We start from the raw sequence: 1,860 nt of genomic DNA, 5'->3' as shown, positions 1-1,860 counted from the left end.
GACACGCGTGGGGGAGGGTGTGGGGCCCGCCCCTTTTAGGGCTTTGTGTTCTTTTTTTTTTGTCAGAGGGGGAAAAAGTACTGCCCCCCCCAATAAAGAGCGAAGCGGAGACTTTTACCTAAGCACCCAGAGACCCCAGCCCAACTGGTGCCCCTCCCCCCTGACCCACAGCCCCTCCCTCCCGACTTGCCCCCAGGGCTGCTGGGCCGGAGCTCCCCGGCTGCTGCTGTTTGGGGGCCGAGGACTCTCCCACGAGACGCGGGCCTGGGGTTCGAGTCCCGGAGCCGGCGGAGACTTGGGGCTCAGTGGGGAGTGCTAATGGGGGGCAAGGGGGAGAAAGCCGCCCCCGTTTGTTGGCCCTGCCTGTTATGCAACTTAGATGTAAATTGCCGCGGGCGTGCGAGGGGGGGCAGGAGCCCCCCCCCCCTCCCTGCAGACGGCCGCAGCCCCGCTCCCTGGCCCGGGGCTCCTCCCTTCTCGCGGGGGCTGCGGCCCTGCGCTCCCCCGCCCGCAGCAAAAGCCAGGCTGGGGGATCCCCGCCAAGCCATGTTAAGGTGGGGGGGGTCCTGCCTCGTGCCCCATTGGCTCGAGACAGCTGCTGTGAAACCAGACGTGTCGTCACCCCCGGGCGCTGGAAGGAAAAGGCTGAGGGTCGCCCCCCACGTCCCCTCCCCCAGCCCTGCTGGAGCCCCCACTCCCGACGTGGAGGCTCTTCCGAGCCCCGCTCACTCGCGGCCGCAGCCCTGGCTGCGCCCCCTCCCCCGCTCCGGGGCTGCTGCGGGAAGAGTGGGGGCGGGGGCACCCGGCGGTCTCAGCCGCCCCGGGGACAAGGGCAGCCCAAGGTGACGCGGACGCGCAGCCCCGGGGCTGGCCCGGGGCGGTTTGCAGGGCAGCCCCCCCCCGCGGGCACGGGCTTGCGGCGGGAGTCTGGTCCCGGCCGATGCCGCGAGTTTCCCAGGCCTCAGACACGCCCCCAGCCGGGGGGCGGCGCCCGGGCCCGGCGGAGCTGTCCCTTCAGCACCGCGGGCGGGGCGGCGGGCTGCGGGTTTGGGCTGCGGCAGCGGCATCCATGTCGATGCCGGGTGCGCGGCTTAACCCTCTCCCTGCCGCGTCGCAGTCTCTTGTCCCGTGTACTGGGGGGGTTGGGGGTGTCTCCCCCCAGGCTTGTGGGACCCCCCGGGCAGATCTCGGGGGGGTTCCTCGCACCCTGTCGCCCCCCACGCAGCCCAGGAATGCGGTCCTCCCCGCGCCGTTGCCATGCCAGCGCCGCCCCTCCCACCTCCCCGTCTCCAGGCAGCCGCGTTGCCATGGCGATGGGCTAGAGGGATGCTGCAGTGACGCTGGGATGCGGCCAGCGGGAAACCCTTTTGTGGGGGGGTAGCGGGCTGCTGGTGGGGAGTGAGGGGCACCAGTTGCGGGGCGCTGCGGGGCGGGAACGAGGGGCACCAGCTGGGCTATGGGCAGGGGCTGCCGTCGGAAGCGGCGGGCACCAGTTGGGCTGTGCGGGGGCTGCAGGGTGGGAGCGAGGGGCACCAGCTGCGTGTTGGGGGGGCGGGACTCAGCTACACACCCCAGAGGGGTCAGTCCCCCACACCCCGGCCCTCATTAGCCAATCTAGTTACCCCCTCTCCTCCCTTACCACCCCTGCGTGGCGGGGGGGGGAACGTTCACTCTGACCCCTACTGACGGCAGCCCTCCCCTCTCCAAAATCGGCGGATTGCACCCGTCCCTTCCCCCCCCGCTACGCCCACCTGCATCCACTTGCGTGGGGAGGGTCTGCGGATTGTCCTGCCCCCAAATCAGCCCCCCTGGGGCAACTGGTGGGGGCTGCAGTGGGGGGCGGGGGTCCCAGGTGGGCAA

General features: G+C 71.4%; 1 protein-coding gene across 1 annotated transcript in view; it reads left to right on the top strand.

Annotated features, from left to right (window-relative positions):
- The window catches only part of GRIK5 (glutamate ionotropic receptor kainate type subunit 5), an 11,617-nt gene extending 11,298 nt beyond the window's left edge, over positions 1–319 (top strand). The window contains exon 20 of the mRNA XM_019541698.1: positions 197–319. Within this exon, the coding sequence (XP_019397243.1) occupies positions 197–319 (123 nt within the window). The remainder of the gene's footprint in view (positions 1–196) is intronic.
- The last annotated feature ends 1,541 nt before the right edge of the window (positions 320–1,860 follow it).

This window comes from Crocodylus porosus, unplaced genomic scaffold (genome assembly GCF_001723895.1).
Source record: "Crocodylus porosus isolate Cpor-Errol unplaced genomic scaffold, CroPor_comp1, whole genome shotgun sequence".
Classification (NCBI taxonomy): Eukaryota; Metazoa; Chordata; order Crocodylia; family Crocodylidae; genus Crocodylus; species Crocodylus porosus.
The sequence above is the reverse complement of the archived record's forward strand: the minus strand, read 5'-3'. Positions and strand labels throughout refer to the sequence as shown.